At 59.2% G+C, this 21,183-nt stretch overlaps 3 protein-coding genes and 1 long non-coding RNA gene across 8 annotated transcripts in view; 1 reads left to right on the top strand and 3 right to left on the bottom strand.

Annotated features, from left to right (window-relative positions):
* The window catches only part of EIF4E2 (eukaryotic translation initiation factor 4E family member 2), a 30,617-nt gene extending 29,530 nt beyond the window's left edge, over positions 1 to 1,087 (bottom strand). For 3 of the 5 annotated variants that reach the window (XM_006935691.5, XM_006935692.5, XM_003991262.4), the window contains exon 1: positions 941 to 1,086. In XM_006935691.5, coding sequence (XP_006935753.1) covers positions 941 to 960 — 20 coding nt within the window. In that variant the 5' untranslated portion in view covers positions 961 to 1,086. Of the gene's footprint in view, positions 1 to 940 lie in introns of all 5 variants that reach the window. The other 2 variants (XR_006583622.1, XR_006583623.1) reach the window with 1 other exon arrangement.
* A 150-nt stretch (positions 1,088 to 1,237) lies between these two features.
* LOC123379311 lies at positions 1,238 to 4,366 on the top strand. Its single transcript, XR_006583633.1, has 2 exons — positions 1,238 to 2,384; positions 2,780 to 4,366. It is a non-coding gene; the product is annotated as an uncharacterized LOC123379311 (long non-coding RNA).
* Positions 2,743 to 8,353, bottom strand: CHRNG (cholinergic receptor nicotinic gamma subunit). The gene is made up of 12 exons (XM_003991260.5): positions 8,238 to 8,353; positions 7,900 to 8,039; positions 7,594 to 7,638; positions 7,323 to 7,432; positions 6,710 to 6,865; positions 5,809 to 5,906; positions 5,282 to 5,482; positions 4,987 to 5,101; positions 4,659 to 4,773; positions 3,694 to 3,910; positions 3,344 to 3,477; positions 2,743 to 3,067 (listed from the first exon to the last, which is right to left on the bottom strand). The coding sequence occupies exons 1-12, from the start codon at positions 8,290 to 8,292 to the stop codon at positions 2,894 to 2,896; spliced, it is 1,560 nt and encodes a 519-aa protein (XP_003991309.2). The 5' UTR covers positions 8,293 to 8,353; the 3' UTR covers positions 2,743 to 2,893.
* Positions 8,354 to 11,858: 3,505 nt separating this feature from the next.
* CHRND (cholinergic receptor nicotinic delta subunit) lies at positions 11,859 to 21,165 on the bottom strand. The gene is given in 14 exon segments (XM_003991258.5): positions 11,859 to 12,112; positions 13,366 to 13,549; positions 14,229 to 14,347; positions 14,444 to 14,648; positions 15,927 to 16,041; positions 16,167 to 16,278; positions 17,458 to 17,658; positions 18,565 to 18,674; positions 18,879 to 19,034; positions 19,141 to 19,237; positions 19,240 to 19,249; positions 19,749 to 19,793; positions 20,232 to 20,377; positions 20,642 to 21,165. Coding segments are annotated over 13 exon segments (1,551 nt in total). The 5' UTR covers positions 20,694 to 21,165; the 3' UTR covers positions 11,859 to 12,112; position 13,366.
* Between the last annotated feature and the right edge of the window lie 18 nt (positions 21,166 to 21,183).

The following is a 21,183-nucleotide window of genomic DNA, read 5'->3' as shown; positions in this document are numbered from 1 at the left end:
ACACTCAGAGCAGCAGCGGGGCACTAACCACTAACGTGGTTTAGGTAACAATGGCCGGGTAACTCTTCTACTGTCAAATAACTGGTAACTGGCGGGTCTGGGGCTGGAAACCTAGGTCTCTGGGGATCAGACAGATTTCCTAGACGGCTGGAAGAGAGGTAAGAACTACCTCAAGATACAAATCGCTAGAGGGGAAACATGCAAAAATACTCTGCATGTCCTTTTTGCATTTCCAATTGTCTGATGCTGGACCGGGGAACCAGATAGGGTACATACAGAAATGGGAGAAGGGGACAATGGCAAGTACGCTCGTTGGGCAAGAAAACAGAAGCTCCTGGTGAGTGTGTTGGAAGAAGGGAAAAGGGGGAGGAGAAAGGAAGTGGGAAGGAGCCTCAGGAAGACGGAGAATTCCGTAACTGAGCAGCCACTAGGCGCCACAGCCACATTACCTCTCTGTATTCACAACTCTGCGACCCGGACTCTGTTACCGTCCCCACTCTGCAGATGAGGGGACTGAGTCAGAGAAGCGAGGTGACCTTCCTAGGCTAGAGCGTGTGTGGAAAGCTGGATTCAGAGGCAAGGAGGCCAGGCTGCGGAAACACCCAAACCGCTGCGGTCTCCGCCCTTCCACGCCGCTGGCAACCTGCACCCACCGGGGCGGGGCGTCCACCAGTCTCCTTCCGGGCGGTACTGCCACCTCCTCCCCGGGACCCCGCGCTCCGCCCTCGGTCCGTACGACCCCGAAGTCTCTGGGGCCCCTGCATCACGCCTCCCCAGACCCCTCTTCGTCCCCGCTGGCCGCCTGGGCCGGGGAGGCCCGCAGCCCAAGCCCGGGAGGGAGGCCGGCGCCGGAGAGCTTTGTCGCCTCCAGCCCCGGTGGGGGCGGGCGCAGGGAACGGTTGGGGGAAGGGGCCCCGGGGGGCGGCCACGCGCCACTCACGCGTCGAACTTGTTGTTCATCCTCTCACCGCCGCCGTCGCCACTGCCTCACGGAGTGACTTCCGCTCCGCCAGGTCCCCTCCCGCTTAGGGCCCGGTCACTTCCGGCTGCGCACGGCGCAGCGGAACGTCTGCGCGCTGGCCCTGTGTGGGACGAGTATCCCGGGACGCCCGCCCTGGGCGGCTGCGCGGAGGCTGTGGCTTCGCGGTCCCTGCGGGCTGCGGGCCTCAGCGCTACCTGGGTTCCTGTCGCCCTCCTGCCCGCCTTCCCGGCGGCTCCAAGGAAACAGTTTCCGTCCGAGGGAGGGTCCCGACCCCCTCCCGCGGCGGCTGGGAGGAAGAGGCAGAGCCGCGTCGCTGACTGTGCGGGCTCCGGACCGCCTGCTTCGTACAAATCCCGACTCCACGCCCTGGGCCGGCTGCACCATCCTGGACTGTGTTTTAACTTCCCCGAGACTGTTTCCTCTTCTGTACTGTCCATACTGTATTACAGTACCTGCCTCTTCGTGTTGCCGTGTGGATCTGACGGGATAATCAGTGACAGGCGCTAGACACAGCAACCCTCAATAAGTGTAGTATTTTTAATTTTGCTTACTTGTGCGAGGAGCTAAAGAGAACCACAGATGGGCCCACCATCATCAAATTGCCTCCAGGATCTAAGTCTCTACTCCAAATACATAGGGCAGCATGCACCTACACTGGAGTTAATGGAATGAACCTGCTGGTGATTGAGCACCAAAGCCAGCCACCCTGTACTTGGGCACCCTGTACTTGGGAGAGGGGGGTTATTTCTGGGGTCCTCTCCCCTCCCCCAACAATGTCCCATGGTCAGGTCTTCATGTGGCATGTTCACATTTTTGAATCACTTTGATCTGCACCTTTGATCCTCTGATGAGGGTAGATAGGAACTGAAATCTGTACCCAAATTTACAGATGAAGTTGTTTCATCACAATCAGAACTCTGGCCGGAGCTGTACTCTCCAAAGCAGGGCCTTGCCTCTCTCCCAGGAAGCCCTCAGCTGGCCATCTTGTTTCCTAAACGGGGCCAAGCGAGGCTGGTCAGGGTCTCCTTCCAGAAGGCAAAGCCCAGAAGTTCCCTGTTACCTCCCAGCCTCTCTGCCTAGCTCTTCCTTGTCTTAACCAACCTTGGACACCAGTGCAAATGCCCTGGCCTTTGAAAAGAGAAGGAAGAGGGGTCTGTTTTCCAGGCCATGGAATGAATCTTCCTTGGAGTGTCTAAAACTGAGTTGGGAATTCTGACTCCAAACTTTATTTGGCCACCAGTGTTCTGAGAAGCCCCTGTGACTCTGGGCCCCAATTTGCCCATCTGAAACATGGGGGGAGTAGTGACTTGCTTGTCCATGATGATGTGAAGAGCTCTTAACTCTGAAATCTTTTGTGATCAATGATAAAAAATGCATATGGATGGAAAGGTCCCTGGTGCAGGTGAGTGTTGGGTACTCATAGCACCCAGAAGACAGGGGAGGTAGATGCCAGTGGGAACGGGCTACTGCCATTCTTTTGAGAGAACATCGCCTGCTACTCTTCACATCTCTCTTGACTTCCTTCCTTTAGGAACCTGTGGGGAACTCGTAAAGAGGAAAGGGGGCCTAGGCCTAGAGGGATGGGACCTTGCCTAGCTGGGGACATTGTGAAAAACAGAGTCCTTGGGGCTTCAGAAATGATGGGAGTTGCTAATGCTTTGCTGAAGTGAGGGGATTGCCAGGACTAGGTAGCCAGTGCCACGCGGATGCTGATCCCAACAGCACACCCCGCCCACAGCCGTTCTCAACCACTCCAGGACTCCAGCTCGGTCTCTTTATTTCCCATGCTTTTCTCAGGGCCTGTTGGCTCACATGGCCATGAAGGGCACTTCCCAAAGAGCACGCTCGTGATCTCAGCCACTGAAGAACACAGCCAATCAGACTCCACGTGGCTGGCGGCCGATGGTTGGCTCAGTCAGGCGAGGGCAGGTAGGAGCGGGGGTCTCCAGGGAACGGAAGAGGGGGCACCTGGTTGTAGTGGGCCATGAGGAAGATGCCAGCAGTGCCACAGACAAAAAGGGAGAGCATGGCCAGGAAGCAGACACGGTCCAGCACGCGGCCCACCAAGAACCACTCCTCGCTCCCCTGAGGGCGGGAGGCAGGTGTGGGATGACCGGCAGGAACACCAAGCCTGCCCTGGATCACTGTGCCGTCCTTGGCCCGCCAGCAGGCCTCTTATTCTCCATTTCTTTGGGTCCCTCTCACCTACTTCCAGGCCTTAACCTGTGTTCATCAGGGTCATCCCCTGGCACTGATGTCCCCATCCCACTTTTTCCTTCCCACTGCCCTGCCATGGCCACTCCACTCATCTTGCCCCCATCTTAAGTCCAAGTCCCTCACCGGGTACTCAGTTCCCCTTACACTGTCAAAGTGACTTTGCTGGTGGTGGGCAAGGGCAATGAGGTTGCAGGCTTCCACACAGGCCTGGATGGCCGGGGCGGCCTGCTTCAGGCTGCCACACAACTCTCGGCTCTGCCCTGGCTCCGGGCCTTTCTCTGTTGAGAGAGGGTAAGGTTTGGGAATCGAGTGGAGAAGAAATAGTCTGAGAAGGTAGCCTCTCCTGAGCGACCCTAGTGTCTCTCTCCCCAGCTGGACACTTACCAACACTCATCTGCTGTGTCCGGTGCCTTGGCCAACAGATAGCCCTCCCCGTCAGATAGCAGGCCAGAGTGAGCACTGGAGTGTCCCCAGTGTCATACCTCCTGCCTCACCTAGCTTCTCCAGCGCCGCCCTCACCAGCCCGTTGCGCTGCCGCTGCCGGAAGAGAAGTTCACTGCGAGGCAGGCAGAGAGCAACCTCTTCCCCAGCTGTGATTGACCATCCTGGAGAGGAGCCATTCTGCAGCCGGCGCCCCGTGTCTTGCACAGCCACTGGGACCAGTGGGCGAACGTGCATCCGCAACAGCTGGGGCAAGAGCCGCAGGAACACCTGGAGAGAGGATGTTCTGGGGCGCTTAGCTTAGTAGCCGGCAGACCTGGACGTGTGGGCAGCCAGGCTGGGCTTCAGAGCAAAGAGTGAAGGTTGGCATGGAGGGCTCAAGCTACCAGGGGCCCAGAGGCAGCACCTTAGGGACAGTGGCTTGACACTGGTACAGCTTGGCTGTTCTGTGCCAGGCACTGAGCCTAGGTCCCCAAACTTGTGTGCACATTCGAATCACCAGGGTACTTGCTGCACAGCCTCACGAGGCCACAGGCTGGCCCCACCCTTGCTATTCCAGCCCTGGATGCCTGAGGCGGGCCTGGGAATCTGCATTTGCAACAAGGGTCCCAGCTGACTGCTGCAGGTGGGCTGCAGATGGCCTGGAGCCATCTGGGTAGAGCCAGATGGCCTGGGTAGAATCTTGCTTCTCCTTCCCAGCCATGCAACCTTGGGTGAGCTAATGAACCTCTCTGTGTCTCAGTTTCCTCATTTGTAAAACAGAGGTGGCACTAATACCCACCTCATAGGAGTTTTATGAAGATCAAATGAGTTAGTATGTATGATGCACCTGCCACAAAGCAAGCACTCAGTATTATTATTAATCCGTCTGGATTAATCCACATGCTTCAAGATACACACAGGGCAGGTTTGTTGCTGAATGTGGCAGGTGAGTAGGCAAGGGCAAGGGGGTGGAGAGGAAGACGCATGTGAGTGGACTGGACTGGAGGATGCTGGAGTGGGCAGAGAGGGGCCTTGCCTTTCGGACCCTGCGGGCCATGGAGTGTGTGTGGGGGGACCGCAAAGACACGTTGAGCACGACCACAGCGTTCACGACAATGAGGATGGTCACCACCAGGAGGAAGGTCAGGTACCTGCCAGGGTCAGGTAGGCGGGAGGTGGGGCTGGCCCGCTGGCACTGACTCCATCTCCAGACGCACCCCACCCTTAGCAGCTGATTCCCCCAGATCTCTTAGGGTGAGGGGTTGGCATTGAGGATGGGAGGGTGGGAGTGGCAGAAGGGTAGTGCCCCGAATTCCAGGAAGGGGAGGGCGGGAGGGGGTGGTAGGCGTGAGGGCCAGCCTTACTTGCTGATAAGTGGCACTGCCTGGGAGGTCTCGGGCACCTTCTTGGCCACAAGGAAGAGGAAGACGGTCTGGGCCAGGAGCACGTTGATGGCGACGGTACACTTCTGGCCCCCCGCTGCCCGTAACCAAGAGACCCTCAGAGCAGATCTCAAGTTCCCTGCCATGGGGCTCCTCCCCCACCCCATTCCTGTCCCCGGGACAGGTGGTCTGGTGGGTGGTGCCACTCTGTGCCCTCCCAGCTAGCCCCTGTGCTGCCGGCCGGGGCCGTGGCTCCCCTCCCACGGGCTCCAGGTACCCTTGGCAGGAAGGAAGTAGATGAGAATGGCGACCGAGGAGATGAGCACACAGGGCGCGATGATGTTGATGATGTAGAAGAGGGGCTTGCGCTGGATGAGCAGGTAGAAGACCACCTTCTGGTGGCCCGCCTCCTCAGCGGGTGCCTCCACATCCAGCAGCATCTTGGCCGGCCGGTGCCGGATGGCCCACTCCCCGTTCTCTGCGGGCAGCGGGCCAGAGTGAGCACTGGGAGCACAGGCTGGGCAGATCCCCGCAGCCCCTGTGACCCGGCTGTGGGCGGCCAGCCGGGGCCCAAAGCAGTGCCACCGAGGGATGGAAGCAGCAAAGGGAGATTGGATATCTGATCCTCCTCCCACCAAAACTGGAGACATTATCATGGGGCAATCAGAACTCTGCTGGGTCTTTAAAAATCTAGTTTGTGTGGTTTAGTCTAGCCTTCATCTTGAGTTACGTGGGAGGGGGTCTGAACCGAGCCTGGCCCTGCCCTGGAGGTCAGGTGCGGCTGGGGTCCTGGGAAGAGGTTACCCGTGAAGGCCTCAGGGTCGATGAAAATCCACTCTATGGTCTGACCATCTTCCTGGCTGAGCTGCAAATTGATCTCATTGGTGCTGTAGGTCTGGGACCTGGGAAGGGGGACACATTTGAGGGCGTATAGATCCACCTACGAGGTCATGTATACAGTCATCTGGGGGCAACCGTGGGCGGTCTTGCTTCAAAAAGTACAGCTAGGAATTTCTGAGCCCTCCGCAGAGCCCTGGCCATGAGATGGGGGGCACGAAGGGGACCCGGGCTCCCTGGAGGTCAGGGAAGTTTTTGTTGAAGGGCCAGGAGGCTGCAGCTCAGTGTGCGTCATGGATGTTAAGAGCCCAAGGCCACTCTGTTCCTCCCTTTCACTGCCTCCAGGGCAGGAAGGGCCAATGGTTAGAACATAGAAAACACAGTCTGTACCTCTCAGGTCTGTTTGTTACCGAGGGTCTCCTTGTGAAAAGACTGCTTCTCTAAAGTGTGGGAACCCACTCACACAGACCTCCTTCCCCCCATTTCTGGAAGAGGAAAGTGAGAGCGCCTCCACCTCTCCATGGGGAGTGGGGTGTAGCGTCTCGTGTGGGGTGGCGCTCGTGTGTGCATGCTGGTACCTCGCGGGCAGGTGTATGCCTTCTTGCCCACCCACCCCAGTCATTAACTCCTCCCTTGGGGCACAGGCAGGGAAACTGAGGCAGCAAAGGAGGATGAGCGAGGGGACTGCGGCTTAGCCGGGAGGGACGTGGGCACCTGCAGGTGTCTGGGCCTGAGACGGGCACAGAGGCCCCAGAGAGAGGGAGCTGCACCCCTGGCGAGAAGCCTCGCGTCCAACCCCCTCCCCAGCCAGGTTCCTCTTAGGGCAGCTCTCCAGGTCTGCACCCACACCCCCGGTAAATGGCCTCACTGGAAGACGAGGGAGCAGTTCTGCCAGTCGAAGGGGAAGTAGGTGACAGAGACGGGGCAGGAGGAGCGGAAGATGGCGGGCGGCAGCCAGTAGACACATCCGTCAGGAGACACCAGCACGTTGCAGTAGAGGGCCACCTCGAACACGCCGTCCACGCTGCGCACAGGCCAGGCCCTGGGGCTGGGGGCTCACGTCCCCGGCGGCCCCGGCTCGGCCAAGTCCCACACCCCAGGCCTGCCCGCGTCCTGCGTGGATGGGGCCTGGGGACACCAGCCCCTCCCGGGCACAGGGTCCACTACCTCCCTGCCGCGCCCACCTCCAGGCCTCATCATCCCACCTCCTAATCACCACAGCTTCTATGGGAGCCACCCTCACCCTCACGTTGGAGGGAGGGCCGCAGCCCAGCAGACGACCGAGCCCAGAGGAGATGGAGTGAGCCAGGTCGAGAGTCTGCTGGCCAGGCCCTACCCTCGGCAGCACCTGCCGCATCCAGTATTTCCTGGCCCCGGAAAAGGGGGCCCGGTCTGCACCTTTCCCCAGAGCCCCCCTTGTCCTACCGGGCCCTGCCTTTGTGTCGTTTTGTCCCCCCACCCCTGCCCGCACTCCTCCTCACTTGTTCTCCAGCACGACATCCGGCCGCCACACCATGGTGGACGGCACCCTCAGCACCCACAGGCCTTCGTAGTCTTGCGGATCCCAGCGCAGGCGATAGTCACACCACTGCTGCAGGGCGAGCGGGGTTGCCAGACCCCTGCTCTCCGCGGAGTCACCCCCTCCCCAGAAGAGGCGGGGAGGGGGTGGGGGAAGAGAGGCAGCTCCAAGGGCCTTGGGACCCCAGGGAGGGGGCCTGATCCAGGGTACAGGACTTCAGGGGGGCCTCTTACCATCTCTATCCACACATTGGTGGTGAGGGCCTCCTCTCGCTCATTCTGGGGGTTCAGAACAGAGGGTTGAGCCCCCATTGCTTGCTGTCTCTGGATGTTAGTCCCTACAGACCCCCATTGGGCGCTACAGGACCCCAGCCTCTTGGGCATCCTTCACCGGAGTTTTCTAGCTCCCCAGCCTCTCCCCTGTGGCGTCCTTCCTCCTCCTGGCTGCTAGAGCCAGCCCCTTCCCCTCCCCAGCAGGTTCCGGGGGCCAGGTGCACTGGGCTTCCGCCTCCCCTGCCGTCCTACAAGCCTGTGGCTCACCAGGGAGATGAGGTTGGTGAGGGTGAGTTTCAGGCTGACGTTGACCACGTCCGAATCGCGCTCCGCGGGCCGCAGGTGGGGGTCGTAGTTGTGCATCAGGTCCGCGAGCAGACGCTCCTCCTGGTTCCGGCCCTGGGCTCCTGCAACGGACAGCAGTGAGCCCGGGTGCAGGGGCTTTGGGGCAGAAAGAGTTGGGGGGGTCACAAGAGGGTGTGATGTGGAGAGGTAGGGAACTAGAGGTGCAGGGCAGGTCTCAATAGCCCTCCAGACCCTCTATCCCCTGACGCCTTGGATCTCTACTCCAGGCCTCCCCAGGCTCCTGAGCCCCTGGTCCACACCCAGGCAGACAGCCAGCAGCGGCAGGAGGAGCGGCAGCCCCTGGCCCCTGTACATGGTGCCGCAGCTCTACAGTGCCGGCTGGGACAGCAGCTCTCCGGCTCAGGGTAGAGAGATGTGGACTCTGGGTCTCATGTAACAGCCCATGCTCCCACCCCAGCCAGCCTGGCCAGGCCAGCTAGGCCCCACCAGCTGTCTGACCACAGCAGCGTCAGCTGTTCCAAGATGGACAAAATGCCAGGCTCGGGTTACCTGGGCTGGGGAGGGGACAGAGGGGCCCCATCTGCCCCAACAGAGATGGCTCAGCCTCCATCCCCGCTCTCTGACTCCGTTGGCCCAGCCCATGCTCCTTCCATCTGGGGTGGGGGGGGTGGGGCGACTGGAGACACAGCCTTGGACGGACAGGTGTGGGAGGGAGGCAGAGTGCGAGGAAGCGCCCCACATTGGGCTCCCTCCTTCTGCTCTCTCTGGCGGGTCAGGATTCGGGGAGGTTTAGAGGGGCGTTTTGGACCTGAGCCATGACATGGTTGAGGACCATGAACCTGTCCCATTAGCCTAACATCTTCATGGGTTACTCCAATGGGCCAGGACACTGGGGACAAGCCTAAGAGGGAGATGCACTAGGTCCCCCGGGCTTGGACACCTTAATGCAAATTAGGGTGTTCTTCAGGGTCCTTCAGATAACTTGAACTTCAGGCAGTTCAGGGCCCTCCCAGGCTCTGAGGCACAGGACACAGGCCTGGTAAGCTTTGGAGGAAGGAGGGCTGAGGAGGGTCTGGAGCTTGGGGCTCTTGGGAACAGAACAGCCCCTGAATAGGGGCTCCTCAGTGTGGCCTCGGTATTTATTAAATTCTCCACAGACTAAGGGAGTCTCCAGCATGTGGCAGGCACAAGGCTAGGTGGGCTGCAGGGGACTCGCAGGGGACTGCGAGGAGGCAGGGATAAGCCTGAGCGGCTCATAGGACTCAGAGTTCAGTAAGGCAGGCAGTCAAGATCAAGGTTGTGGCCCCCGGAGAGTCAGATGAGGGGACCCAGAAGGGCCAGAAAACACACTCCCTCGGCTTTGTAGTTTGAGGTCAGGGAAAGGGTGGGGCTGAGACTAGTTTAGGAGCAAGGGTCCCTGCTGCTGGCTGTGACCATGACCATGGGCTCAGGCCACCTGTCGTTTGACCATCTATTCTAAGCAGACAGGTCAGGACGTCCCAGCAAGTTTGCAAGACAAAGAACACAGCTTCGACTAAGTGCTACCCACCCTTGGGCATCCTGGGGGACAGGGTGGTGGAGGCCTCTGAGGGCTGGAGGAAAAGTGCCACCTACCTCCTCCCCCACAAACAAATGAGGTCTCCAGCATTTCTCCACATTTCCAATGTGTCAGTACATTGGAAATCAGCCTGCTACTTTCAGTCCTTGGAGATCCGTGTGTGAGGTTGGCACAGACCCCGGCCTCCATAGCCACAAATCCCTCCTGTCTGTCCTCACCGGGATTCTGGGGCCGGGGGGACAGTGGTGGTGGCACCTGCCTTCCCTGGTCATCTACTTGTGTCCTTGTGTTCAGTCCTGCTCTGGGCCCCACCCCTAAGCGTTGCTCTCAATGTGCATCTAGGTGTGTAGCAGCCCCCTTTCCCTGGAGATTACAAAGCCAGGTGCCCCTTCTCCCCAGTTTGCCCTTTGGTCCTCCCCAGATTCGGGTCCCTCACCCATTTTGCAGAGCAGAACCTCTTCCCCTCTCTGCTCCCCCTCCCCCAAGACCACACTTAAGCAAGACCATTCATGGCTCCTGCTAAGTGACGGACCACCTATTCACCACCTCCCAAACCCTCTGCCCCAGGCAGTGGTGGTCTGGCTGGTGCTCTGACATTTCCAACTTTCCCTTTCCCCTTCTCTACAAGTGTCGGGGAGGAAAAAGGAAGATTGTGGAGCGTGACTTCCCTCTGGTATGAATTATGCCGCCTCCCTACGTATGAAGAGATTTCAACTCCTGTTTTTTCACCTCCTCTCTGCTGTGGGAGAGGGGTAGGGTCTCTCTGGTGTTCTCAGGAGGGCGGGTCAGCTGAGGAGCTGGTGGTTTTGTCCTGAAGGGGTTAAAGGGGGGCACCTTTAAGAGAAAAATCTTCTGTAGACATCATTTGTGTCTAATAGCTACTCCCCCTTTGTCACCTTCTATTCTGGAGGCTGGAAAAGTGAAATGCTCGACTCCCAGTCTCCCTTGAGGAAGGGGTGGCCACGTGATAACATCTTGACCCAGGAGACATCTGTAGAAATCGGCTAAGGGGCTCCAGGAGAGAGCTTTTGCTTCCTGATGAAAGGGGTCAGGAATGTCTGGCCCCTTTCCTGCCTCGAGCACAGATGAGAAGTGTGGATCTGCGGCAGTGAGCTTGTGAGCAGGGCGACAACATGAGGACAAAGCCAACACGCCAAGGAGGGAGGACGGGGCAGAAAGCACAGAGCCGGGGTCCCTGGGAGCTCTGTGGGACAGCCGAGCCAACGAGCCAACCACTGTCTCGTGAAGAGGAAGCCTTATTTCTTTGAACCACAGTTCTTTGGGTTTCTGTTCCTTGAAGCCCAGTGCATCCCTAACAGATTCATCACTGTTTGAAGGAGGGTGAGTAGCCTTGCTGGCCTGGGGAGACTGTGTAGGGACACCCTTTGGTTTCACAGGAAGCTGGCCCCTTGTGGGTGTGACTTCCTGGGGAGGAAGGAGCTATATCACCTCTATCACTTCCATATCACCTATAAAGGGGACCGGTGCAGACGGCACCCTGGGGCTGCAGTGCTGGAGGAATGGGTGCCATTGGGGGTCGTTCTGTGACCCCGGGAAACTGGGCAAGGGGCACCCTTGGTCGGGCGTGGCATTTGGGGTGGTTTCTCCGGAAGGGTCGCTGCCACCTGAGCAGAGCCTGAAACCGGGGTTCACCTGGCAGTTGGCAACAGTGCCATCGTGTGGCAGAGAGAAGCAAGGACAGTGGCTGAGGGGTCTGGTTCAGGGCCTCTTGGGGCTTGGATGGGGTCCCTCCCGTAGAGGGCGATTCCAGGGAAGTCTCGGACTTCCTGCTCATCTGATGGGTGTAAGTCCAAGCCGCTTTCCCTACCCAGAGGGACAAAATTAAAGATTCGTACCTTGAACCTGTGCACGGTTCATATTGGAAGGCAGAAGTAACCAGGGTCAGTTTTGACGCTAGGTGGTTTGTCTTTTGTTAATTTCCTTTGAAAGACAAAAAAATCCCGCCTAATGTATACCTGGGCCAATGAGGTCACCAACTCCCTCTGAGGGAGACGGGTTGATCTGTGAAGACCTTCGGTGTGTCCATCCAGGAGACGATTCGTTGGGCCCTCTGTGCTTGCTCCAGTCTGCCCACAGACTCCCTGTCAGCCTTGGATGTGGGAGACCACAGGCCCATCCCCTGTGACTCAGGCTCACAACTGAAGAATGAGTTAAATAACCACCCCTTACATTTGTAGGACACGTGTAAGTACCTTTATGCCCACTAGCAGATTCTATTTTCACAGCCCCTCGCAGACGGGACTTACGATACACACATTTTGCTGGCGAGAAAACAGCTAATAGATGAGGGTGGCTCACCCAAGGTCACCCCGCTGGTGTAACGAAGCACCCCAAAACTTCGTCTCTTAAAACAGCAAACATTTACTATCCCACACAGTTTCTGAGGGTCGGAAATCCAGGAGCAGCTTAGCTGGGTGGTTCTGGCTCAAGAACTGGCTGTGCCCAAGATGTTCACCAGGGTTGTGATCTCATCTGAAGGCCCAGCAGGGCTGGAGGATCCACTTCCAAGGTCACTCATGTGGCTGCAGGCAGAGAGCCTCAGTTCCTTGCCGTGTGGGCCTCTCCACAGGGCTGCTCACCATACCAGCTGCTTCCCTGGAGTGAGAGATCCAACTTTCAGTTGCTTTCAGCAAGAGTGATGGGGGTGGGGAGCAAAGGAGGTGCCACAGTGTCTTTTAGAGCCTGATCTCAGAGGTGCTGCACCGTCACTTCTGCCTCGTTCCGTTGGTCACACAGACCAAGCCTGGTTCAGTGTGGAGGGAGGCTACACAGGGTGTGAATACCAGGAGGTGGGGATCACTGGGGCTATCTTGGAGGTAGGCTGTCATGTCTCCCAGCCAGCACCTGCAGCCTCAGCCTTTGGCCCTGGGGACAGGATTGTTGGGGGCTTCTTTTGGGGTAGAGTTGCCAAATTTAGCAAATAAAAAGACAGGATTCCCAGTTAAGTTTGAATTTCAGATAAACGATGACTAATTTTTTTGGTAAACGTATGTCCCGAATATTGTATGGAAGCCCTACTTTGGGGTGGAGAATAGGTGTCCAAGAGGGGACACGTCTTGGGGGAGGGCTGAGTTCTGGGGCTCTAGGATGGCGCATATGACCTGAGGTTGATAAGCTGACCTCTGGTCTTTGTGGGTGCTGAGCCCAACACTTCCGGGTGGAAGTGTCCCGGTCCTCGGCTTCCCTGAGGGACCCAGACAGCATCACCAAGGCAGAAAGGGCTAGGGAAGGCCATTTTGCAACTCTGGTGCCCCCACCCCTGCTGAAAGCCTCCTTCCTTAGGAGCCCTGGAGAGGGAGGTGTCCCCACCTCAGCTCCAGGTGGGGCTTCAGCAGCTGAAGACTGAGGGGTAGTTGAGAGGAGGGTGGCTGGGGAGCAGGGAGGTGAAGGCACAGGATCCCACCTGCTCTAGCCTCACCCGGGGGACGGGAGGCAGGAAGTGGCCTCTGCCTTCTGACTCCTTACAGAGGGGTCCTAAAAGGCTGGCCTGAGTGGCATCCTCCCTGGCCCCTGAGCCAGCCCCTTCCCCCCCGCCAAATTGTCCTGCCCTGACCGCCAGCTGATGTCCACTCTCAGACCTGGCGGCAGACCTCCTCGGCAGCTCCTGTCTTCAGCTACAGAGGACCGTGGTCGAGGAGTGGGGCGTCTCTCTTCCTTCCTTAATCTCAGGAAAGCCCAGCTCTTCCGGCCCCAGCCCTGCAGAACCAGCTGGCCTCGAGTCTCAGGGCCGGAAGTTGGCCTTCCCGGGAAGGGCTGGTCCTCTCTCGGACATCCCTGTCCACATGACTACACCCGCCCCAAACCCGAAGCCGCCTGGGAGTTGGGCCAGCAGGGCAGAGCAGGCCTACCCTAGGCGAAGCGCTTATCTTTCTCATGGTAGGAGAAGGGGTCCCCGGGGAAGGGCTGAGGTGGGGGCTGGTTGTAGGCGCCCTGCAGGAAGATCCAGGCCGTGCCCACCACCATGATGGGCGTCACCACAAACAGGCAGAGTCGGTCCACTGTGCGGGCCACTCGGTTCCAGCAGTCCTTTTCCTGGGGGCAGGGAGACGGAGACAGTGGGGGTGAGGAAGGGCCTCAAACCGCAGACCCACAGCCCAAGCTGGGGCCGGTGACGGAGGCATGGCCTCGGTGTATCTGCGGGGCTCGCCTCAGGCTTGCGGTGGATGGGATGTGCTGGTGTGTCCCCAGCAGGCCCCAGGCCCCCCTGAAGTCAAGGCCTCTGTCTGTCCCTCCACACCCCACTGGAGGGCTCCAGGGGCTGAAGAGGAGCTGGGGGTGCCTGGAGTCTCTCTCAGGGGGCTAAGGAGGGTCAATCGTCCCCTCTCCTCCCTCTTCACCCCTCCCAGCTAGCCCCTACATGAACTGGAAAATGGTGCCCCTTTCTCAAGAGAGAAGTTTGAAAAGTTGTGTGATGCTGAACAACCACCTAAGTCTGCCTTTGAAATGTCTGAGTATGTCTGGAGTATCAGACTTGGGGTTGAGCAGGGACAGAAAATGGTTGGCAGCCCGGACAAAGAAGGGACCCTAAGGGAGCTGTGTTCCTGGCCCAGCGTGCTGCTCTGGGGTTCTAGGCGGGGGCTGTCCCTCCCAGGGCGCCTGGAGTCTGCACCCACTGTGAACTCCTTCATCTAGGTGGGTTCGTGTCTCACGCGGAACCGAGCCCCCTTAAGACAGGATACACCCGATGTGTGGCAGGCCTGTGGCTACTCACCTCATTGTAATTGTTCTGGTCCCTCATGTGGTTGACGATGAAGTTGGCCCCATCCACGGCTGGCTTCAGCTGACTGAAGAGCTCCTGCTGGGCTTGCTCAGAGCCTGCTGGGGGCCGGCCTGTGGATACCAGGCCAGAGGAGGGCATGAGGCCTGGCCCCAGCCCACCTCCCACGGCACGGACGGGCCAAAGTCCCAGGCCACACGGGGACCCACGTGCGGTGGTGAGGCGCCGGGCCAGCCCGTGCCGCTCCGACTGCTTCTCAAACATGAGGTCACTTCGGGACTTGAGCAAGAAGTACTCCTCGGCCTTGGAGATGTAGCCCAGGGAACTGCTTCTCCGGACGAGAGCCCCCGGGCTGGGCCCATCCTCTGCCGGGCGGGACATGTGTAGGCGTTTGGGCAGGGTCTCCAGGAAGAGCTGCGGCAGGTCAGGGGGGCACAGGAAAGGTATTTGACAGACATGGGTCACCTTCACACACCCAAGCGCCTGTGACCCTCTGCCCGGCTGCCACAGAGTACTCCCGAGTCTGACGCTGTCATCCATTTTTCCGATCCCCCGCTGATGGACACTTAGGTTGCTTCCAACTCTCCCCATTACTCACAGCACAAAGCACAACTCATTTGTTGAAAATGAATTATATACGAACAACAAAAAAGTAAGAAAAATGCCCCGACTGCTGAGCTCTCTTCTTCAAATGGTAAAGATCAAGCAAGTTGCTAAGGCACCTTCACATCCCAGAACAGCTAGTGGCCCTGCAGCGGCTGAGAGGCAAGGACAGCCCCCTCCTGGGTACGCTGCCCCCACATTCCTCACCTTTTTTTTTTTTAATTAAAAAATTTTTATTTTAATTTTGCGAGACAGACGGAGCATGAGCGAGGGAGGGGCAAGAGACAGGGAGACACAGAATCCAAAGCAGGCTCCAGGCTCTGAGCTGTCAGCACAGAGCCCGACACGGGGCTTGAACCCACGAACCGTGAGATCATGACCTGAGCTGAAGTTGGCGCTCAACCGACTGAGCCACTCAGGCGTCCCCCTCACCTTCTTTTTTTTAAATCAGGGTGTAGGGGCGCCTGGGTGGCTCAGTCGGTTAAGCGTCCAACTTCAGCTCAGGTCATGATCTCATGGTCTGTGAGTTCGAGCCCCGTGTCGGGCTCTGTGCTGACAGCTCAGAGCCTGGAGCCTGTTTCGGATTCTGTGTCTCCCCCTCTCTCTGACCCTCCCCCATTCATGCTCTCTGTCTCAAAAATAAATAAACATTTAAAAAAAAATAATCAGGGTGTAACACATCCAGCAGACTGAGCAAATCTTAAGTGTAGAGCCAGATGGAGTTTCACAGATGCATTCAACTGCGTAAACGCCACCCAGGTGAGATATCAACCCAACACCATTCCAAGGGTTCCCTCGTGGCTCCTGCCGTCACTTCCTACCCACCCCCAGGGGTAACCACCATCCGGATTTCTATCACTGACGGCTGGCTGTTGCCTGACCTTGAACTTTCGGGAGAGAAAACTGCGCGGCCTGTGCTCTTTAGTGTCCGGCTCCTTCCAAGCCCCCGTGTGCTAGGAGAGCCGTCCACACCGCGTGGGCGGCAGCACGTGGGGCTTTTGCACGGCTGGGTGGCACTCCCCTGTGTGAGCACGTTCTCCTGGAGAGGGACGGCCAGACAACCTCCAGCGTTTGGCCTAGGCCCCTCACCTTCTTGACCCCCTCAGACAGCACGTGGGTGCTGGGTGTGCGAAAGTGGATGTTGAGCACGATGACACAGATCACCACGACCATGGTCACCAGCACCATGCCGAAGAGCAGGAACCTGTAGGCACACACTCAGCCTGGAGCCCACGGGGCAGGGCGAGGCGTGCTGGGGGTGTTGGGGCGGGGGAGGGCGAGGGGTAGGGCGGGGTGGGTGAAGCGTGGCGTGGCATAGCCGTCACTCACTTGCCGATGAGGGGGATGGCCATGGACGTGGCGGGCAGTCGCTTGGAGATGAGCAGCAGGAAGACCGACTGGGCCAGGAGCACCGAGATGGCCATCGACGTCTTCTCGCCACCTGGGGGAGCCCGGACTTAGCTGCTACCTCTGGTCTTGACCCCAGCGGGTCCCACTGTGGCCCCCTCACCACCATTCGCGATGCCACGGTACCTTGATCGACACCATGGGCTTTGGAGCTAGGGCACCTAGCTCTTCCACTTACTGGCTGGGTGACCTTCGGCAAGTAGCCTAACCTCTCTGTGCCTCAGTTGTCTCAACTGCTAAATGTCGTGAGGACAAAGTGAGAGAGCGTGAAACGCTCCTCACTCTGCCAGGCGCTGGGCAAGCGCCCAGCGAACACCGGCTATCACAGTTGGCCAGCTCCCTGCCACACAGCCCTCCCCCAATCACAGATCTGCGTGTCCCACCCCGTACAGAAAGCTCCGGGACATCCTCATAGCACCAATGATACCCTAACTCCTAGTCCTCCATTCAGAGACCCCAGCCGGGCACTGCCCAGCTCTTCCCACCTGAGGTCCTGAGCATGTGGGGCCGTGGCCACTGTGGTCACAGGTCCCCAGCCCTGCCCCAGGGCCCCTTCTCTCTCTGCAGGGTGCCCACCAACCCACCTCCAGCTCAAGCAGCGCCTCTTCCAGGAAAGCTTCCCCCATTTTACTGCCCCTCAGCCTGCGCTCCTAGTTCTGTGGCTTCTACAGTCTCTGCCAGCAGCAGAGGCTAGATTGCGTTTGTCCCTGGAGCTCACTGTGCCTTGCTTACAGTAAGCATTTGAAACAATTCCGAAACCAAGCGAGCGAAGATTACACGTGTCCTTCTAGAACCAGGTGAGCGTAGATTGCACGCTTCCATGCCTGGCTTCCTGGAGATCCCGTTTTCCGCCCACTCGTTCAAAGTGGACGGCCTTCTGTGTGTCAGGCCCATGGTCACACGTGGTGGCCAGGACAGACCTGTTTCTGTTCAGAGAGACGGTCTAGTGGTTCTCCCTAGGGTCCTGGGGAGGCCTGCTGTGAGCAGCAGAAGCAGGGTCCAAGGGGGACTGTCCATCTGGGGATATCGGACAGGGTCACAAAACCCTCCCCTTGGCTGGCCACCCGCCCCCCCCCATGCCTGGACCCTGGGCAGGGAGCTCCGGGAGTGGTGACCCCGTTGTGGCTCCTGGAGGAGGTGAGGGGAGGGCTGGGGAGGCCCATGCGCAGATGCCCTCGGGGACAGGGAGGGGCTGGGGCAGGCTCAGGCTCACTGTCAGCCGGCAGGTAGAAGACCAGGTTGATCATGAAGGAGATGAGCACGCAGGGCACCAGGATGTTGATGATGTAGAAGAGGGGCTTGCGGCGGATGATGAGGTAGAAGGTGACGTCCTGGTGGCCGGGACTGTCCAGCGGGACACTGGGGTCCACGTTGATCCTGGCTGGCCGGTGCACTATCTCCCACTCCCCATTCTCTGAGGAGGGCAGGAGAACACCTCGGTGTCAGGCCAGGCAAGGGGGCGGGTTGGGGGGGGCGGCGGGGAAGGACGGGGGGGGTGGGGTGGGGGGGCTGGGTGGAGTGAGCCAGCCCGAGGGCGCGCGCAGAGGAGGGTTTAGGTTCTGATGGTGGGCGTCTTTCCCTGGGGCTTGGGAAGGAGGTTTCAATCTGCAAGGGGGAAATTCTGCCTTGGGAGTGTGGGGTTTTTTTTGTTTTGAAAATATAGAAGCTGAGGCTGTGTGTGGTTCAAACAAGGAGTCTTAGAGATAATGACGTGGTGAGAGTAAGACCAATGCCCCCGCCCCCAAACCCCGGTGATGTAGCCGCCTTGGGACCTGTGTGACATAGGTTTTCTCTGATGAACAGGGGTGTGTGGTGGGGGCCCCATAGAAGACCTGAGCCTGGTCATAGATAGGAGTGTGGGGCGTTGGCAGGGGGCAGCATACACAACATTAGGATCGGTGGCTAAAGCCGCAACCACGCCTCTGGGCTTCCTGGGAACAGAAAGACTAACTACCCCCCCTCATTTGTCAGTTACATCCATCCCTAGGGACCCTGTCCAGACCCAGGAGGGTCTTCTGGCCCGGGCAGAGGAAGGGTGGGGCCAGTGTCTGTCTCTGCCTTTGAGACACAATCCCCTCCTGGGGATTTCTTTCCTTTCAACGTGCTAGATTTGCGTCGCTAAGTACGTCTGCGTGTGTTTGTCTGTGGGTCGGTATGTGTCTGCGCATCTGGGTCTCCCCGCCCGTCAGTGTGCCTGTATGTCCACGTTCCAGGTGTGTGTGTGCACACGTGCATCTCTGGCGGGGAGGCGCTGGTGTGACCGCACCCACGGGTGTGCGTCTGAGGGGCCTGCCCACCCACCAGCTGCTACTCTCAGCACCTGTGAAACCCGCAGGGTCGATGACGATCCACTCCACAGGATAGGAGCGGCCCTCTTTCTCCTCCTGCTTCAGACTCAGGGTGATCTCCTTGGCCGTGTACTTGAGTGAACTGGGGAGGGCAGCGGGGAGAGGGTGGTCCTCAGCCACTGGCTGCGGCCACTGAGGGCGGAAAGGCCAGTACAGGAGGTTCACGGTCAGAGGCGCCCTTGTGGGTCTGGGGGAGCTCTAATCAGGACTGAGGGTGCCTCGAGCACCTCTCTCAGCCCCTGGCAGGGTGCCCGGGGGTGAGGGCTGCCTGGAGAAGTGGGTGCACCTGAACTTGAGGGAGCAGTTCTGCCAGTCGAAGGGGAAGTAGGTGACGGAGATGGGGCAAGAGGAGCGGAAGATGGCGGGCGGCAGCCAGTACACGTAGCCCGAAGGGTAGACGAGCACGTTGCAGGCGTAGGAAATCTGGAAGGAGCCGTCGTTGCTGAGAGACAAGGACAGAGGCCACCATGAATGCCAGCCAGCTGGGAGCTGGCAGAGTTGGGGGAGGCGGAGGGTCGAGGGGATGCCAGGGAGGGTTGTGGCTCAACTTGTTCTCCAGCACAATCTCTGGGAGCCACAGCATGTCGGGGGGCAGGCGCAGGACACTGATATTTCCAAATTCTTCAGCATCCCACTGCAGCCGGGGTCCGTCCAGCCCTGGAACCCGAAAGGTATGTCAGCAGTCGGCTCTGCTGTTGTCCAGGCTCCCCCTGCTCTCCTCACTTCCCTGGGGGAACACTGGACAGGGTCTGGGAACTGTGACAAAAGAAGTTTGGGGGAGGTGGGTGCAGAGTTAGGACTCAGGTCCGTCACGTACAGCTGTGTAGAACGTACACTGCACAACAAAGGGAGCATATTTCATTGTGGACACAGAAGACTTACGTCTATATTATGAGCTTCTGATGGATGGCAGAAGAGTGTTTTCTAATAAAATCAGAATACCGTGACAACCTTCCCATAGGTAAAGAATCCCAATTCACCGGAAGTCTCCATCTGAGCTTGTGGCTGTACAAGGTGGTGGGAAGGGCAGCTGGCCTGTGGGTAGGAGCCAGCTCCTCCTGGAGGCCAGGAGGATCCCCTCCTGGAGATCCCTAAGCAGAAGGAAGCATGGGACCTACACCCTCCCCCCCGGCTCTGAGTGGGGTCGTCTCCTTACGTGCTCCATCCACACGTTAGTGGTGAGGGTCTCCTCAACTTCTTTCTGTAATCACACAAGAGCACTGTCCCCTAGGGCCCGCACTGCTCACCTGCACACATTCACCAGGCAGCTATTTCCTGCCACCCCCCGGAGGAAACCACGGCAATTGGCCTGACCAGACTCCTGGCCCAAGCACGCACAGTCAGGAGGGGCTGGGCAGACCAAGGAGCAGGGAGGGGACACCCCTGAAGTGTGTCATGGGTCTGATATGGGGCACACCCCGGAGCTGAAGCTGGAGGGGAAGGGGCATCGGCTCGAGGCCTGTGGGCAGCAGTGAACCTGGAGAACGCTGGAGCATGCTTCCCCGGGAGAGGAGCTACCACAGGCCAGGCTGGGACCTTGAGCTTCCTCCGTGGCCATCCCAGTCCAGGAGACAGCCAGGCCTCCAGGAAGCTGTCCCCGCCCTCGGGTCCCCAGCCCAGCCACAGAGGGGCCTCTCACCAGAGAGATGAGATTGGAGAGCGTGAGGGCCAGCGAGACCTCCACGCTCTCATCTTTGTGAGCCACAGGCCGGAGCTCCTTGTTGTAGCCCTTCTCTTCAAACAGGTGCCGAATCAGCCGCTCCTCCTCGTTCAGGCCCCAGCTGCCTGGGGAGGGACAGGAAGAGGGATGGGGTGCTGGGAGGGGGGACCGGGAAGGGGGCTGCCGTGAAATCCTGCCAGGCCATGGGGCTGGGCTGAGCTGGGGGGATCCAACCACTCCCCAGGAAGGGGTCCTGGCGGTCAACCCCCTCCAGAGTTGGGGTGGGAGCCGGGCCTGATGCAGGGGAGGAGTAGGAGGGGACCATGCAGCAGGGACCCTGGGTGCAAGTCCTGAGGGACCCTTCAGGGCAGGGTGATGCCCACTCTTACCACACACGACCAGGGCAGCCAGCAGCCCCAGCGTTAACACCGGCCCCTCCATCCTGTCCCTCTGACTAGGTCTTGTGGTGGCCCCTCCAGTCTACAGGGCTGGGGAATGTGGGTGGGTAGGAGAGGGGACAGGTGCTGGGTTGGGAGGGGGGAGTGTGAAGGGGAGAGGCGGCCGGAAACGCAATCTGACACCTCTGGGCATGACTGCTGGGTAGAAAACCCAAGGCAGGTGACAAGGGGGTGGGGACAAGGACTGGCTGCTGGGCGGGAGCCCAAGGACGTGAGGCAAAGATCCCAGGCTGGAATTCTCTGCAATTAGCGGTAGGGCTGGGGGCTGGGTAGGGGCCCTGGACACTGGGGCAGTGCTGGTCAGTCGTGCCTAGGGGAGTGGTGACACTCAGCTGTGGCTGTTTCTTGGGGGGGCAGACAGTATGCTGAGCTGGGGGCTTAGCAGCCGCTCTCCAGTGTCTCTGTGACCTCCGCCAACTGCTTCTGGAGGTAGGGCCCTGTCTGGCCCTGTCTAACGTCCACCCGTCCAGTTC

Source organism: Felis catus, chromosome C1 (genome assembly GCF_018350175.1).
Source record: "Felis catus isolate Fca126 chromosome C1, F.catus_Fca126_mat1.0, whole genome shotgun sequence".
Classification (NCBI taxonomy): Eukaryota; Metazoa; Chordata; class Mammalia; order Carnivora; family Felidae; genus Felis; species Felis catus.
Note: the sequence above shows the minus strand (reverse complement) of the source record. Positions and strands in the feature narration are given on the sequence as shown.